Source organism: Schistocerca americana, chromosome 6 (assembly GCF_021461395.2).
Source record: "Schistocerca americana isolate TAMUIC-IGC-003095 chromosome 6, iqSchAmer2.1, whole genome shotgun sequence".
NCBI lineage: Eukaryota > Metazoa > Arthropoda > Insecta > Orthoptera > Acrididae > Schistocerca > Schistocerca americana.
In genome coordinates, this window is record NC_060124.1 from 167,020,265 (window position 1) to 167,037,531 (window position 17,267).

General features: G+C 42.3%; 2 protein-coding genes across 3 annotated transcripts in view; one reads left to right on the forward strand and one right to left on the reverse strand.

The window, feature by feature from the left end:
• LOC124619252 (glutamate--cysteine ligase regulatory subunit) overlaps positions 1-12,408 on the reverse strand; it is a 46,534-nt gene extending 34,126 nt beyond the window's left edge. Inside the window, exons 1-2 of one of the 2 annotated variants that reach the window (XM_047145512.1) lie at positions 11,813-12,408; positions 11,635-11,703 (exon numbers count right to left, since the gene is read on the reverse strand). In XM_047145512.1, the coding sequence (XP_047001468.1) occupies positions 11,635-11,703; positions 11,813-11,920 (177 nt within the window). In that variant the 5' untranslated portion in view covers positions 11,921-12,408. The remainder of the gene's footprint in view (positions 1-11,634; positions 11,704-11,812) is intronic. The other variant, XM_047145513.1, reaches the window with a different exon arrangement.
• LOC124619253 (transmembrane protein 14C) overlaps positions 12,305-17,267 on the forward strand; it is a 49,250-nt gene continuing 44,287 nt past the window's right edge. Inside the window, exon 1 of the mRNA XM_047145514.1 lies at positions 12,305-12,523. Coding sequence (XP_047001470.1) covers positions 12,448-12,523 — 76 coding nt within the window. The 5' untranslated portion in view covers positions 12,305-12,447. The remainder of the gene's footprint in view (positions 12,524-17,267) is intronic.

Here is a 17,267-nt window from a genome sequence, read left to right on the forward strand (position 1 = left end):
GCAGAATGAAAATTTAATTCTGGGTGATTTTCTCTATCTTTACAAGCAAAGTACTCGGCATTGCCGAGGTATGTATTTATTTCAATTCTGTTAATCCATCCATTCCTCCCCCATCCCAATAGCAGGTTGCTGATTCCTACTTTCACAGTATTTCTTTCCAGATAGTAAGTGATGTGTACTAAGTTTGTTTGAAATCAGCCCAGTGGTTTAATACGAGATGTGGAATGTAAAACATACATTTTTATAATATGTATGGATCTACAACAAAATCTGATAAATGTAACCCAACTACAACTGTCAACACAGAAATTCATCTGTTGAATAGGTGGAGTTGTCAAGTAGAAATGGTTCCAGTTTGTTTTTGAAACTTTTGATACCTGTCAGTGCCAGTAATTCACACGGGAGGTGGTGAAATATTTTTTAGCTGCACACTTTGCTCCTTTCTGTGCAAGAGTAAGGTCAAGTTGTAGAGTGTGGAGGCTATTTTTGTTCTTAGTGTTACGTTTACGAGTGCTATTCTTTTCAAACTGGGCTTTATCCTTCAACATATTTCACAATAATGAATGTAATGTGAGGCTGTTGCTGGTTTGCCCGATTTTTTGAACAGTTGCTTACATGAAGTTCAAGGGATGGACGTCAGAGATCCTTACAGTGCATTTCTGTACAGTGAATAGAAATCAACTCCCATGAACCACAGACCTTATTGAGGTGGGGTGCGTAGCGTGCCTCAACCATACAGATAGCCACAGCCTAGGTGGAACCACAACAGAAGGATGTAGGTTGAGAGCCCAGACAAATAAGTGGATTCTAAAGAGGGACAAGAAGCCTTTCCAGCAGTTGCAGGGGGCAACAGTTTGTATGACTGATCTGTCCTTTGAAAGTTAGACAACATGGCCTTGCTGTGCCGGCACTGCAAAAGGCAGACAGCATCTCTGGATGGATATTACTCAGGAGGATATTGTCATCAGAAAAAAGAAAACTGGCATTCTACAAGTTTGAGTGTGGAATGTTGCCTCTCTTAATCGAGTATGGAGATAGAGAATTTAGATAGGGAAATTGATAGGTTGAAATTATAGTAGTGTAGTTAGTAAAGTACAGGGTGCATCAGAAAGAATCATCCGATTTAAAAAAATCTTAACTGTTATGCTATTTGAGATATGTGCATGAACAACATACTATTGGAAAGAGCAAACTCTCGAGCTTTACATGGTTTCTGCTAGTTAGGAACAGTATGCGGCTACTTGAGTTCTAGTAAATATCGTATCAGGACAACAGAAAGAGTTGTGTTCTGCATTTTGCGCAGTGCAGATCAGTTATAACTATTCAGTGTGGCTTTCGTACTAGGTATGGTGTGGATCCACCTACAGCACAGAGCATTAGATGTTGGCATTAACAATTTTGATAAACAGGTTGTTTGTGTAAAGGCAAATCGCCGGGCCGTCCCCAAGTGTCCAACACAGACACTGAACACATCCGCCATAGTTTCATAAGGAGTCCGCAGAAACCCATTCACCGTACAGCTCAACAAGCCCCCAATGTCCATGTGCTGTGTTGACATTTACACATGAAACCATACAGAATTCAGCTACTGCGAGCTCTTCATGAAGGTGACAAACAACAATGTTTAGAGTTCTGTAATTTTGTTCTTGGAAAGACGGAGGACGACAGTTTTCTTCCATGCTTAGTGTTTAGTGATGAGGCAACATTCAATTTAAATGGAAAAGTGAACTGTCATAATCTGAGAGTATGGGGTACAGAACAACCACATGAAGTTATACAACATGAGAGGGACTATCCAAAATTTAATTAAATCTAGGGAGCAGCCGGAAGCCCACAAAGGCAGAGTGAAATAAGTGGACATGCATCCTCCAGTCCCTGCTACTTACCAGAGATACCCCACTAAGGAATTGCCGAGGAAAGACTAGCAACACTGACAGGGCAAGCAGAGAGACAAAAGATGAAACTAGTCAACAGTCCATGCGAGAGTGGGGAACAACAGTAAAAGAGCAGGTAGGGTGAGGACTGGGCTGGACCACCAAGCCCAGACAGCAGCAGCCCAGTCTGCGCAGAGAAGGCAACAGTGTTGTGCCAACCCCTTAATGGGCTGATAATGTTAAGAAGCCTTCTCAAAGAGAGTGGTGAAAGATCCATTCATTAATAAAACTTGAAACTAAGTCAGCCACTGATGCATTGTCTCCTAACAACAGGGGTAGCGAGTCGGGACATTAAGAGTGGGCCGCAGGGTGGCTAGGTTGGGACAGTCTAACAAAATGTGGATCACCATCAATTGGGAGCCACAATGACAGTGGGGTGGGTCCTTGTAACAGTGGAGATGACCATGAGTCAGCCAAGTATGGCTGATGTGGAGCCTGCAAAGGATGGTAGAGTCCTTGCGAGAGGCCTGCAAGAAGGACCTCCACAGATTCTTAGTCTCCTTTATCACCCATAGTATGTTTGATGAAGTCCGAGTCATTCCATACTCCACATTCCTCAAACTTGATGGCGTAATAACCAGTCTGAAGTCTTTTACCAGAATACTGATCTCAAGAGTCTGATTTACTGGTAGCCAGTTTAGCCAGGCTATCAGCAAGTTCATTCCACGGCATTCTGATGCGGTCTGGGGTCCACATCGTTCGAGGGCATACAGGGATTACTGTAAAGCGATGACAAAGGGGTGGAGAGGTTAACACTGATTGAGAGCTTGCAAACTGCTCACTGCAGATGAGAAAGGACTCGCTGGTCCAGGAACGGATATGTTCAAGAGCATCAGAGATGACTACAAATTCTGCAGTGAAAATACCACAGCCGCCGAGCAAGGAGCACAGTTCAGTATGTCCCACATGAGTATAAGCAAAGCCTATGTGACAAGCAACCATCAAGCCACCAGTGTAGACTACTTCGGAACCCCTCAATGCACCAAGGATAGGAGGAAAAAACAAAACAAAAAAAATTGGTGGCACAGGGCCTCGAGATGAACCAAGTCTCTCGGACCTCGCGATAGGCCAAGATGGAGCTATGAACTAGGGATGCACCATGGAGATGTGTACGAGCGAGCCATGAGCAGAGTTGGTAGAGGAAACAGTTGGAGTTCAGAGAGGAAGAAAATGATGCGGATCTTGATTTTAACCCCAGATCTGGGTCGCCATTGCGGGAGATGGATTTCTGTTTCCGGAAGGAGGAGACTGTAGTTTGGACACTTAGGGGAGCTGCAAACATGGGTAATTTTATTGACAAGCTGTTGTTGGTGCCTGATCTGCAATGGAGAAACACAGCCTCCACAAGCTAGCTGTTCACAAGGCTAGTTTGAAAGACTCCTGTCGCAAGCTGAACCCTGCAGAGGTGTATCGGATGCAGTATCCGCAATGCTGAGGGCAATGCCAAACCATATGCCAGACTCCCATAATAAATACGGGACTGTATTAGGGCTTTGTAAACCTGCAGAAGGGTAGTGCGATCTGCACCCCAGTGTATTAAAGTGCAGCCAGCACTTTCGCTTAAAGGTATGGTGTGAAGGAAGTTCTGGATAAAAATTTGGAGTGGACCCAGGAGACCCCATACACGTAATGTATCAATGGTGGGGTGTCACCACATAGTGTCTAAGCCTTTTGTGGGTCAGAGAATATGGCTATAATGTGTTAACATTAGGCAAAAGCTGCTCAAATGGAAGACTCCAGGTAAACCACATTATCAGTAGTGCTATGCCCTTGGTGAAAACCTCCCTCGGACAGAGCCAGGAGACCCTGAGACTCAAGGAGCCAACACAGCCGCTGGCTCACCACATGTTCAAACAACTTACAGATAACATTGGTGGCACCTGTTGGGTGATAAAGATCTAGAGGGTGCTTTCTGGTTTCAGTACTGGGACGATGATGCTTTCTCACCACTGCGATGGGAACGAGCCCTCAATCCAGATGAGGCTAAAGAGGGCATGGATATGACACTGACAATCCACTGATAGGTGCTTATTTGTTTGTGGATGCAGTCAGGTCCTGGGACGTATCGAGGCAATGGTTTAGGAACTGAATGGAGCATTATACGGCTTCAAGTAGCATATAGTGAAAGATAATTGCTTTCGCTCCACCCACTGTTTTAGAACACGAAAGGCAGGTTGATAATTGTCAGACGCAGAGGCTTTAGTATAATGCAGAGCAAAACTTTCACCTACAGCATCTGGGTTTGTGTAGATGGTGCCATTCTAGGTAATACCTAGAAGTGTCTGGTGCCTATACAGGTGCTGATCTTCGCCCAAATTGGCAAACTGAAGGTACATGGCCTGATGGCTGAAACACACTGCTCCCAGTATTCTTTTTTCCATCATTTTATTTGGTGGTAGACCCAGGCAAGGGGACGTTTAAAGGCAATGATGTCCTACATTGATGGGTGCCATTTATTGTTCTGGGGAGCCTGCCCATGACCTCTAATGGCCTCTACCATTTCTGAGACAACCAAGGTACTGTCTTTTATTAGAGCAGGCACAAGGAATGGGAACGCCAAATCAACTGCTGAAAGAATGGCTGTAGTCATATTTTGGACTGCCTCATCGATATCTCCATGCAGTAGGGAACCAAGGGTGACAGAAGAGAAAAACACCCCAGTCAGCACTGCTGAGAGCCCATCTGGGCACACATCTACAGGAGTGACGCTGATGAAAGGACAGACAGGAAGATTGGAAAGGGGTCGCAACCACCCAGCTCATCAACAATTCTCCAGTGGACGGACGGGAGAAGCCAAAGGCTGCAAATGGAAAGGTCAATGGCCGATAAAGTTCTGTGTGCCACACTGAAGTGTGGGGTACTGATGTTCAAGAGGCAAAGGTCAAGTTGTGCCAGTACTTTGAGGTCTTTACAATGGCCAGTGATCATGGTACCACCCCACAAAGGGCTACGGACACTGAAATCACTCAATATTAGGAAAGGTTGGGGAGCTGAGAAACAATGCAAACAATATGTTCCAAGACACTTCACCGTCGGAAGCGAGGTAAACACTATAGATGGTACTAGCCTGAAATGCCCTTACCTGAACAGCCACATCCTTCAAAGGTGTATTAGGAGGCGCAAGTTCACTATGTGGAGTGCCCAGAACATGTGTGCAAACTCTGTCCAACACCCTGTCACAGATAGCACAATTCTTATAATATTCCTGATATCCATGTATGGCTGGGATCCACATTGCCGGAAACCAGGTCTCCTGAAGGGCAATGCAGAAGGCAGGGGAAGTGTTTAAAAGATGTTGTAGATCAACCAGGTGGTGGAAACTGCTACAATTCCACTGCAGAATAATGTTGGTGTATTGAGAGGAGATGAAGGTACCAAGGAGGCAGGTTACACACTCTGGTCACTTGCTGCCACTGGTTGAGGGGTTATGCCAGCAATACACATATGTTCTGGGTTCTGTTGTGTGGTGGGAACCAGGGCCTCAGGGGCTGCTAGAATCTCCTCCTCAGCCAGAAATGTGGAACAAGTGGGAGATCTGGTAGTGTGGGGGCCGCCAGAATGTGTCTTCTTGGAGAACTTTTCCTTGTCTTTCCTCTCCTTAGACGATTACGATGATTGTGAGGGCTTCTCTGAATCTATTCCAGGTAAAGAGGATGATCACAAAGCCCTGTAATCAGCACACTGTGGTTCCTTCAGCCACTAGTTGGTGTCCATTTGCAGAGTGGCAGAAACCTTGGAAGGAAGTGTCCCAAGGGACCCCTTTCCTGGCAAGACAAGACAGAACAAGGTGATTCATCTTAGTCTGGGAGGTAGAGACCGATGGCCCTGGTGGGTGGGAAGCAGCAAGAGGGGAGCCCCCAACAATCAGGGGGGCAAGCATTGTGAGCGGCCCCGAGGACCCATGGTAGGAGGCGTAATGGGCAGGAGTACTGTCACCATAGGGGGCATCGTAGCTGTAGCATATGACTTTGTTCTACATACTGAGAGCAAACACTTACTTCTTCTTGGCCCTTTTGGTAAATTAGTTCGTCCAGAGTTTTGTATTTTCTTCTCCCTCTGGGGGGGGGGGGGGGGGGGGGGAAAAAAAAAAAAAAAAGGAGTGCAGTCTGGTGAGCAGGGAGAATGGCGTTTTCCACAGTTGACACAGATGGGGGGAGAGGCACAAGAAGCGTTCACATGCATACTTGTCCACAACTTCTAGAGATGTGACTAGTGTTGCAACGCTAAGACATGCGCCCAAATTTCGAACTGTAAGGGTCTACAGATTGTGCGCAGCTGTGCGGTACGTTAACACGCGCTCGCCAGCCAACCTGTCTGGAACGCTGACGATTCGCTTGGTCAGTAGACATGTCTCCGGCCACACTGCGATGGAGAGAACGCCACTGGCTGCCGTCCGCAGCGTGCAGTATGAACTAGCGCGGCCTCAGGTGCGAATATGTCTCTTTTTCTTAGCTCACCATGGAGCCTTTCGATATGATCGTAATTAGCCAGTGTTTGAATGTCAGACACAGTGATGATTGATGCACGTAGAATGCGTGTTTTATAATCCGCCTTTGTTAATAAAACTGTTTAAACTTACTTCTCGTGTTGGTGTATTGCTGTACCTCAAGGACCCACAGCTTACAAATCCTGACAAAATATTCGTATAGTAATCATCCGGGGCAACAACACAGACTAACCGCCTTGTAGAACACTTGAAATAGTGCATTGGGAGGGGGGGGGGGCGGCAGCACCCTGAGCCACACTTACACTATTATGGGATATGACAGTTACCAGTACGCCAGTATGCTACAAGAAAGCAGCGCCCATAACTGGATAGGGGAAGCTGGTTTAATCAAAACTGACCCACTTTTCATTTCAGAGATGGCTGCCACTTGTCTTCCAAGGTCTCCACAAAGAATAAGGGCTTGTGGCCAAGAAGGAATCCCATTAGTCCTTGAGCAAACCAAGTATTGGGGAGGGAGTATTTCTCTGCTTGCTGATTAGCACTGCATTACTACCATGGTGTAGCCCGCAAAAGGAAACTTTTATGGTCGTATCTCCCTGTGTTAAAAGAGAACATTCCTTCCAGAGAGACTGCTAGGACAGAATGGCCACCCACAGGAGATAACTTCACATGCCACGGTGCCACCCATCCTCAGCAATGGCTACCTGGCCAATAATCTGGTGCTCAGAGTCCCCGTGTCCCAGTCATGACGGGCACATACTCCTCGGCATACATGAGAAGTTTTCAGCTCAGCCACCAACAATGCCTGTGTGGTCAGGTACTCGGCAACCCTTTCTCACCCCCCCCCCCCCCCTCCCTGCCCCCAACATGACGGCTACTGTGCTGGGGTTTGGGTATACTACATTATTGATGGATAGCTTTGAGAGGTGAATTAGTGAAGACAGCAGAGGATCAAGTAGGTAAAAAAAAAAAAAAAAACAAGGGCTAGTAGAAGTCCTTGGGTAACAGAAGAGATTGAATTTAATTGATGAAAGGAGAAAATATAAAAATGCAGTAAATGAAGCAGGTGAAAAGGAATACAAATATCTCAAAAATGAACAACAGGACATGCAAAATGGCTAAATGGGGATGGCTAGAAGACAAACACTAGGGTGTAGAAGCATATATCACTAGGTGGTAAGATACATACTGCTTACAGGAAAATTGAAGAGACCTTTAGAGAAAAGAGAACCCCCTGTATGAATATGAAGAGCTCAGATGGAAAAGTTTTTACCAAAGAAGGGAAAGAAGAAAAGTGGAAGGAGTATATAGAGGGCCTATACAAGGGTGATGTACTTGAGGGCAATATTATGGAAATGGAAGAGGACCTAAATGAAGATAAAATGGGAGATATGATACTGCATGAAGAAACTGACAGAGCACTGAAAGACGTAAGTCGAAACAAGGTCCCGGGAGTAGACAACATTCCATTACAACTACCAATAGCCTTGGATGAGCCAGCCATGACAAAACTCTTCCACTTCACTAATTCCCACTATTTCTAACTTTAACCTATCCATTTCCCTTTTTAAATTTTCTAACCTTCCTGCCCGATTAAGAGATCTGACTTTCCATGCTCAGATCTGTAGAACGCCAGTTTTATTTCTCCCGATAACTTAGTCGTCCTGACTAGGGCCCGCACAGAGATCCGAATGGGGGACTATTTTACTTCCAAAATATTTTACCCAAGAGGACGCCATCATCATTTAACCACACAGTAAAGCTGCATGCCCTCGGGAAAAATTACAGCTGCAGTTTCCCCTTGCTTTCAGCCATTCTCAGTACCAGCATCAGCAAGGCCGTTCTGGTTTATGTTACAAGGCCAGATCAGTAAATCATCCAGACTGTTGCCCCTGTAACTACTGAAAAGGCCCTCTTCAGGAACCATAAACTTGTTTGGCTTCTCAACAGACACCCCTTCATTGTGGCTGCACCTATGGTGCAGCTATTTCTATCGCTGAGGCCTCCCCGCCAACAGCAAGGTCATTAGATCATGGGGAGGGGGGATGTAGTAAACATAATTACATACAAGGAAGCTCACCTGTAGCTTCGTAAAAATTATGAACAGATTTCAAATAATTCCACAGCAATGAGATCACGTTGTGCGTATGAAAAATTATGGGTATTCAAGAAAGGACAAGATGCACTTGTTACAAAACCTGGTGTTTGCACGTTTCAAAGATGCTCGATACAATTTACAGGATGTGCACAATAGTGACCTATTATGTAGTGCACATCAACTTGCAGTTGACAGAGTTATTTCTAGGGAGACAGTGAATGGTTGTGTACCTTCAAATGGTGCTACAAAACTGGAAGGCACAAGATCACAAAATTTCAAACAAAGAGTCAACTTGACGACATTCTTGTGTCTTCCGTTCCTTCCTAAAGACTGAGCAAATTGATGAACAATGAAGATGATCTGTTCAACTGACAGGAGGAGGATCATCTACAGTTTCTGCACTCTGGTCCGCCGCGCAGAAAAACAGGACGACATAAGACCAAAGCATAAACATCAGGAACACTTCATGGGTGGCGTGATGTAGGGTCTCCCATCACACCTGTACACGAAAACTAATTTTCTTGGACATTCCCTTCAGAGGCTAAAATGTCTGTATCTGTTTGATTATCTTTAGGATCTTTTTGTACACACCAGACATGTACACCTCGCTGTTCAACATTGGCCTGTAGCTCCTCATCTGTCTGGAGTGTAAGTTCTCTGTGGAAAGCGAGTCCCTGAACTATATTCGAAGTCTTGCATGGGACAATGGTTACTGAAATATAGTAATGCACATGTCTAAAGCACTGTAGGTTGTGCAGCAGATGCACCTGCAGTTTGTAGTGATACAGTGGATACAATACATTATACGCAATAGCAACTTCTACAAATTCATCTTCTCCGTGTTACACAAAAAAAGATGATGTTTACTGACTGGAGTAAAAGTATCTCCAGTTCGAGTAGATACAAGGTACTAAAGTCATTCACTCTCGATCATCTGCCTTCTTCTTCCCATTGGGCAGCCACGGTAAGGGAAGCAGTCCAATTACAACTGTTTGCACAGAAATTTCTAGGTATGACTGATGAGACAGCCAAATCAGACCGACCACTGCTTTGGTTAATTGGGTATGTTTCATATGTGCAAAACATCCAACCTAATGCCACCCACTTCAATAAAGAATTCTTCCCATGAGTGCCACCCAGCTGCTGCAAAAGTCATCTGGCACAATGGCCATTTACGGGAATCATGATGTCCCAAGAAAATGGATATCTACACGTTGGCATGCATGGGGAGTGGCAGCTCAGCCATCAGCAGTGATCCCTGTGCTTTCAGATGACTCTACCGAAAGTGTACATTAATGACCCCCCCCCCCCCCCCCCCCCAGGTCAGATTGGCTATTGTGTGTACTTTTAAGTGGACATATGAGTCTACACAGTTACTGTGTGCGGGTAATCTTTAACACTGCATGCAGTAGGTGCTATTTAAGGCATCCATCCCCATTTGGTCCACACTACAGGAAAATTTTGAGGATTAAGATCAAACAAAGAAGAGGACCAGAACTTAAAATAATCTGAAAGGTGATGTAAAATAAAGGAATAAATATGCTGAGAAAGGAAAGAAGAACCTAGGGGATAGCTGGGTCAACAACAAAGGCTGCCATCATGTGTAAGTAAACAAGATCTTTATGTCCTGTGCTCACTGTGGCATACTCATGAGTCATGGCAAGCTACTGCTGAACTGTTACCTGGCTATCTGTTACAGTACACAACACCCAATGTTAATTACATCAGTAAACCAATTTAATTAATTTCTGATCAATACTTTCACAAAAATTAGCAGCCCAGCCTCTCCATCTAATCTCCATCGGTTCCTCAGGGGTGTTACTTCAAATTACAGTGTAGAAAGTAGGAACATAACTGAAACATGTCGATCTGGACCTAAAGACATGATATGGTGGTTCAAGTGTTGCACTTCAACTTCCAGTCTGTCATTTTCAATTGATAAATGTCAGAGCCATATTTTTTCTTTCTCCAGTAGAAAATGTTAAAGGTTTTATTAGTGATCACAAATCACTTAGGCCTAAATAGTTTTACGACACCCTTCAGCACTTTCTTGTATTAACCATCAATGTGTATCAATTATTGGCAGGTGTTTAGCTCTTTTCATGAAGAGTGTCTTTATCCAAGTGAAACTGCTTCAGCCATTTCCCTACTTTTTCCACACTGCGCAGACTTTCTTCCAAGCTGACACAATTTGCTCAAACATTTTTTAATGTCTTAGAAGGGGTTCATGGTGCTATGTGTTCATTGCATCAAGAAGAGATCATTTTGTAAGTACAGCTATAATCAACTTAAAGCTACATCTAATCACCTTTGTAGTTTGCAAGGCATTTTCTAGTAGATATTGTGTGCGTACACAATTTTCAAGCTCTAATGCCAACTCCCATTTTAAGTTTTGAAGAATAAAGGCACGGGGCTACAGTTAAATCTTACATAGAAAATTTTGTAAATGCACAGAGCCTTCCTGAAGTGAAAGACCAGAATTCCATAACCACCTAGATTGACACAGAACCTTTAAGGCTCACAAAATTTCACATGATAGGCCTACTCTGTTAGCATGAAACAATGTCCAGATGCGCAAGAATTTCCACATTAGGAAACGTTTTTGTGCCTAAAATTCTCCTTATATTTTGGGAGTGATCCTGTTCGTAATCTCTACGATACAATTTTTGGCAACGTCCATGACAGCTCATGCGTCTTCCCTGCCCGCACCCTCCAAGTGCACACCCTACTCAGTTAACATCATACTTAGTCACTTGCTCACATTAATCGCAGAGCCATTAAGTTACATCTACCACCACCTTTAATCACTGACCTTGGGTGCTCTGTTGAATAGAAGATACTGATTACACAAGATTTGCTGACAAATTTCAGGGATGTCCATTACTTTGTTTTCACCTCTCTAAACGACTAATATTTATTATTATTATTTTCCCTTTCGGTGGCCGACTAGCTAGTCCATCTCCACTAACTAGGAATAGCTGCCTACTCCTTAATATGCATTTACTATCTATATTTTACAACAACGGGAGCAGAATTACAAATACAGAGTTGCTGCCCTGCTTTCGGTCAAACTTTAATAGATCTCGGCGTGAGCCTTGCGACTACATCACATATACATCAACTCGCTTGTACAATCACGAATATGATTTTCTTACCTTTACACTATCCTCTTCTACAGCTTTGAGATCTCCTTTGCTTAATGTTATCTTCAAACTTTCAATCAACTGCAAAATCAAAATGTAAACGATATTTCAATGCTCAGTGTAATATCATGTAATGTATTCTTAATGACTATCCAAAACATAATGTAAAAATTATCGACACTTAAATTACCTCATCTGTCGGGTTTTGTCCAGCCTTTTTCTTAACTTCATTCAGATTTAAAATGTTTCCTGTATGCATATAAATGTTCTTCACATTCGGTGATAAACTATCCAACATTTTCACCGTGCTTCTCAATCCTCTACCTTATAAACATTAATCAACTTCTTTGGGTAGCGTTTATATAGCACGTGGCTTTTCATCTGTCACTACAGTTGAGGAGGGGGGAGGAGCCAGAGATGTGAAATCATGCCTATTAATCGCTTTTTCGAACTGACAGACTTCTGTTACAAATGAAAACGAATAATAGTTTCGCATATTTATTGAGTGAAACATCGGGTGGCCTCGCTGAGCAGCTTCCTATACCATTTAAACACTCGAACTCTATCTATAGGGCGTAATTTATAACACTGCTTTTTGGAAAGATGAAAATGCTGCGTCATGGTTTGGTGGCAGCGTTTCGCTCAGGAGTATAGAGCGAAAGTCATACATGCGCAGCCCTAAGAATTGCATCATCATTTTCAGATCGCGAACAGTTAATACGACTGATCGATGCCATAGTCGATGACTGAAACTACGGAAGTGTGGTTTACCTTATCGTATATTGTGGGATAAATCAGTCAACCTACAGTGGTAGCTGAGTCAGCATGGGTGCCGACTTATTAAGTTTTGCGTACGCTGCCACTGTTGCAGCTGGAGGAATACTTGGCTATGTAAAAGCGGGTAAGGCGATGGATCTCCATTTTTGACAACACGAAGCCGCCGTGGATGCGACTACTTGAATCGATTCCTATCATTTACATATGTTCCTATGTAGCTCGTGGATGACTATTCCTCGCGCTTGTTAGCGAATTATACTTGCATAAAGTTTTAGTACTTCCTAACTTCATGCAAAACTTTATGCAGCCTCCGAAAAAAAAGAGTGAGGTTGTTGCGCAGGTGTTACCAGTCTTTACGACTCAGCACGTGTTTTTTCTTAGTGACATGTAGATCATACATTCGTAGAACTTCCAGCAGTATTGTCATTGTGTGCATCATGTCTTTTAAGTGCCCTCGGACCCTCACAACAGTTGTCATTGTCCACACAACTTGTAGAATCATTCAATGCGAGCACTGGGCTAGCTTATTGTTATTTAGCACCCCTGAATTACTAACCTCTCAGATGACCCCGTTGTCGTTGGATTGCTGAGCCCTACCCCCCCCCCCCCCCAAAAAAAAAAAATTAGATATTATTACCTGTAGATTGTAATATAAGTAAAAGTGAAAAGATCATGATGCTGCAGTGAATCTCACGTGCCTAATGAAGTTTTTGTTTCCATTTGTAGTTACAGCAGTACAGTTTTTTTATACAGAGTGACGGTACTGGATGGAGGGAGGCTTTCCGGGCAACAGAATCGCTAAGCAATTGGAAGAAGGAAATCATTACTGCTCCATTAAATATGAGAGGAGGAAAACAAGCTTAGGCATCCACTTATCACACAAGAAACAGCAGGAACATGAGAAAGGTGAAAGAATTTTGGCGTCTAGAACCAAAAGCCTTATTGTTGTGAGGGAGAGGGAGAAGAAAATGGATAATTTTAAGAAATAAGTCCGGAAGTTATTTAGAGCTATAATTCAAAAAAGACAGGATGCTGGCAAAATATATGAACAAACAAAAATAACAGGTAGTTATTTTGATGTGGGGAAGTGTAGGTGAGAAACTTAATACCATTGTTGTATAAATTGAGTCTTCATATTAAATGGTTTGAATAAGATTTGCTGTCAAGGATGGCTAAAAGTACTAATTGGATCAGTCTACTGGATACTAGTGTTAGAAGCAGAATTGATAAAAAAACAAAGTAAGACCTCAGTTCACTGGGATGTATTATTTATTACTATGCTAGATGGAGGAATTTTGGACAAACAAATCTAATTTTGTAGAGTATATGCAAATATAAGCAAATTGCAAACAGGTTGATGGTCAGTCAAAACACTTTATTGGAAAAACGGTGATGAAACTTTCTGTAACAAGTGCAGCAAAAATAAAAGTGGTGAAATGAAATGATTTATGGCATCAGTGGCCATAAGACCCCTTGTGGAGTTGTTCGGCCACAAACTATTTGACACCGCTTAGGCAACTAGCGTGCCTTTGTGATGACAGTGAGATGAAATGATGAGGACAACACGAACACCTGATCTCTGAGCAGAGAAAATCTCCAACTTGAGTAGGAATGTAACCTGGAATTCCGCAATCTAGAAGCAGCAGTGCGAACCATTAGAGTACAAGTAGTGAACATAAAATTGGTATACTGCTCCGTATTCCTAAAAAGTTTGATCAATCTTTGCACCTGTGATTGCTACAAAAACTATTGCACAGGTACAAGAGAAGATTGTAGCAAGATAAAAATTACAGTCTAAATTACTAGTCCTATCTCCTTTCACAGAGGTAAACCAAAGAAATTTTCTTATTGTAGATTGCCATATCACTGCAAAGATAAGTTGTACTGTTTGTTGGTGCTAATAGTTTTGAAAGGAAGCCAAGATTGTTTAAACTCATAAAGTCCAGGGTCCTAACTGACTCTGTAAAGGCTCTGTAGAGAATTTTCAAGTGAATTTTCTTTACTGTTTAACATAATTTACCAGAGATACCTTGAACAAAGAACTGCTTGTAGTGATTGGATAGAGAGGATGTCACACCAATCTATAGAGACAGCAGAAATGGTCAAGAAAACTGTTATTCATTAGCACTTTCCTGTATCACTAATAGAATTTTAGATCAGATTCAGAGTTTAGTTGTAATGACTGTCTTGGAATAAACCCACTATCTCCATGTCACACAGCAGGCACATCAAAAACACCAATTACACAAACACGACTCACAATTTCACACAATAGGCTAAAAACAATGGATAGAGATAATTTTGTGGATTTTTGTTTTTGGACTTCATAAATATAATGAGAAATATTTGATGCTGTCTCAGATTTTTTCCCCAAATGACAGGTTTATCTATAATGTAATAGTATCCAACCATATGTTGACAAATACCAAACAAGTACTAATATTTTCAGCTAGCTCTTAATGTAAGATTGTGGTCTTCACACACACACACACACACACACACACACACACACACACACACACACACACACACATATATATATATATATATATATATATATAAAAATAGAGGGAAACATTCCACGTGGGAAAAATTATAAATAAAAACAAAGATGAGGTGACTTACCGAACGAAAGCGCTGGCAGGTCGATAGACACACAAACATACACACAAAATTCAAGCTTTCGCAACAAACTGTTGCCTCATCAGGAAAGAGGGAAGGAGAGGGGAAGACGAAAGGAAGTGGGTTTTAAGGGAGAGGGTAAGGAGTCATTCCAATCCCGGGAGCGGAAAGACTTACCTTAGGGGGAAAAAATGACAGGTATACACTCGCACACACGCACATATCCATCCACACATACAGACACAAGCAGACATATATGTCTGTCCCTCTATTATATATATATGTCTGCTTGTGTCTGTATGTGTGGATGGATATGTGCGTGAGTGCGAGTGTATACCTGTCCTTTTTTCCCCCTAAGGTAAGTCTTTCCGCTCCCGGGATTGGAATGACTCCTTACCCTCTCCCTTAAAACCCACTTCCTTTCGTCTTCCCCCCTCCTTCCCTCTTTCCTGATGAGGCAACAGTTTGTTGCGAAAGCTTGAATTTTGTGTGTATGTTTGTGTTTGTTTGTGTGTGTATCGACCTGCCAGCGCTTTCGTTCGGTAAGTCACCTCATCTTTGTTTTTTTTCAGTTGTATATAAAACAAGTTAGGTTATAGGGCATTGTAAGACTGTAGCTTGTCCACAAAAGGAATTTTTACAAAAACATCTGTTTAGACGATAATGGGATATTGTTCAAATCTGTTCTCCATACCACAGTGGACCAGGAAGTTCAATGAGCAGAGAAGGGCAGTGTGAATGGTAACAGCCTTGTTTGCCTCGTAAGAGACAGTAGCTGAAACGATGAAGGATCTCTCTTGTCAGGCACTAGAAGAAATATGCCAAAAATCTGATGAAACCCAATTTAGAAAACTGAAGAAACTAATTTTGGAAATACGGAAGCGTCCGATCCCGCCCATCTGCTTTGACTCATGACGTCACAAATATGGCGGAAACAAAAACAAACACACACACTTTCCACAAGAAGCCTAATGACACTAACGGGACAAGCGCGGGAAATGGGGTGTTTTGGGTGAAGGGCAAACTAAATATAAACAAATTTAGACGCCTTGCGTAGCTACAACGTGTAAGTGAAGACAGCCATGCATGAATACCCACCCACCTCCCCAGGGGTCGTAACCCCTGCAACCCATAGAAGATAAAGATGCTTCAGTAGCTGATTAGTGTTTTTTGTCTTTTTAAAAAAAAAAAAAAAAAAAAAAAAAAAAAAATCTCACGGGATAGAACGAACAGATCAGAAAGATAAATATAATAAACTAAAACAGAAATTGGAGGAAACAGATAATTAAAATAAGTAATAAGTGTTTTTAAATTTACAAAAAAAATCTCACGAGATAGAACGAACAGATCAGAAAAGTAAATAAAATAAGATAAAACAGAACTGGAGACAGCCACACTCAAACCAAACTCCACGACGTCACACACGACAATACCCTTACGTCACGGGTCAAAGCCGACGCGTGGGATCGGACGCTTCTGTCAACCCCTAATTTTTAGGGTGGATTCTGTGAGTATTTTTTTTTTATCTTCTTACATATTATTCTCATGAAAAATTAAATTAGGCTGCTAATAGCTCACTCATAGGTATCATTCTTCCTATATTCCATGGATGACTTTAATAGGAAGGAATACTGATATAACAAAAAATTGCCCTCTGCCATAATTTATTCTGTATTGCAGTGTGTAGGTCCTTAAATTGCTACTGATAATTGCTGGGTTGATTTCTCCTTATCAAAGTAAGACATGATTTTAGACCCATATTTTCCTCCTATTTGCCATGGAGAGTCAAGGTTAATTCATCCCTCATCTCCTTGGTCTCTGCAATTTAACCAACACTTCACGTATGTTGCACTTGTTACCAACAAAATACATGCTCCAATCTTCTCTTGTTCCTCAGTCACATTAAGCTTACATAAGTACACAGATAATCCATACTCGTTGTACCTTTCTGTTTTATCCACAGCTTTTTTGCTTTTTGCATTGTTGTTGAAGGTTATAGTGAATACCTTGTACTAGCCTGTGTGGAGAGGAGGCTGATAAGTCTAGTTTTTTATGTCATACTCATCTCCTTTTGTATGAAGTAGAACAATTACAGCAATTTATAACTAATTTAGGAGTAAATGAGAGTACTCGTCAAATAGATATGTGGAGTCCCCAACAGGTGCAAATAAGACTGGAAATTTGACTAGCTTTCAGACGATAATGGGATATTGTTCAAATCTGTTCTCCATACCACAGTGGTACAT